We start from the raw sequence: 1,244 nt of genomic DNA, 5'->3' as shown, positions 1-1,244 counted from the left end.
AAAAAAAAAAAAGTCCTATGGTCCAGGAACATTGCGCAACTCCTATGCCACTTTTCATGTCTGATTTCATTTTATTTTTCCCTCAGTTTGGCTCGACGTCCTTACTTTTCCGATGAAGACGACGCCCTGGATGTCCAAGAAGAAGAGGAAACCTCCCTACCCCAACTCCCTAGACACATTAGAACTCCGAAACGTAGCCATACCCGTCTAGCAAGACCAGAGGAAAATTCCGACACGGAAAATTTGGAATCGGGAAACCAGGATGAAGATTTGGAGAGTGAGAGGACGGGAGAGAGTGAGAGAGGGGAAGGAGAGAGTGAGAGAGAAGTACAGGTTCAAGAAGAACAAGAACTGAGCGAAGCGAGGATGAAGAAATCGGAAAAGTCGGTAAGAAAAATATACACCTAATGAAACATAACTTATTATTATTAACATAGAGATTTCTTTTAAAATAGGCTTGATAGAGATAACTGTTAACTGCTGAGGTCTTATCGTCCCGAAAGCGAAGAGAGAAGGAAGATAGAATACGAGAAAGCTAGCCGTTCCAAGAACGGACCTTATTTGATTTTATAATATGTATGTACTGATTGTACTGTACCTGGCAACACCACCTCCGTTGCATGTTAAAACTATTCTAACAAAATGGTCCCCCCCCTAAAATGTTCACTACAAATGGTAATTTCAGATCTATTGCACATTGCATACAAAATAAAATACCCGGCTGTCATAAAAAGAAGCCCAATTTCGAAGGCCTGAAGAAATAGGTACCTATCTACCTAATTTCTTTCAGCTCGGTTCCCTTGTTTTTACATGTTCATGATGTTTTACTTGTTTTCCAGACTGAGCCAGTACCTTGCACATGTGGAATATTCATGTCCGGCCAATTCCACAAAGCCAGCAAGGCACCTCCAAAGGGCAACGCCGTTATTATGTCAGAAATGGAGGAGACGTTCCCTTGTACTCCCTTAGGAAACAAACAATGCACCAACAAGTGTTTGGGCATGGTAAGTTATTAACACAGTTTTTACTTTCTATAACCTACTAAAGTAATGAGATGTCAGAAATGGAGGAGACGTTCCCATGTACTCCCGTAGGAAACAAACAATGCACCAACAAGTGCTTGGGCATGGTAAGTTATTAACACAGTTTTTACTTTCTATAACCTACTAAAGTAATGAGAAAAGTATTGTTCTCTTAATAACTAACCGAAAGACCTCAATACTCCGCGGCGATATAGTTCCTTT

The 1,244-nt window shown here is 40.7% G+C and overlaps 1 protein-coding gene across 1 annotated transcript; it reads left to right on the top strand.

Annotated features, from left to right (window-relative positions):
• Positions 1 to 26: 26 nt before the first annotated feature.
• On the top strand, positions 27 to 1,016 carry LOC103515652 (the record flags this gene model as incomplete). The annotated part of the gene is made up of 2 exons (XM_008480587.2): positions 27 to 387; positions 840 to 1,016. Coding segments are annotated over 2 exons (538 nt in total), but the record flags the coding sequence as incomplete, so codon positions are not given.
• Positions 1,017 to 1,244: the final 228 nt, after the last annotated feature.

Source organism: Diaphorina citri, unplaced genomic scaffold (genome assembly GCF_000475195.1).
Source record: "Diaphorina citri unplaced genomic scaffold, Diaci psyllid genome assembly version 1.1 scaffold1388, whole genome shotgun sequence".
NCBI lineage: Eukaryota > Metazoa > Arthropoda > Insecta > Hemiptera > Psyllidae > Diaphorina > Diaphorina citri.
This window is presented reverse-complemented; position numbering and strand designations above follow the sequence as displayed.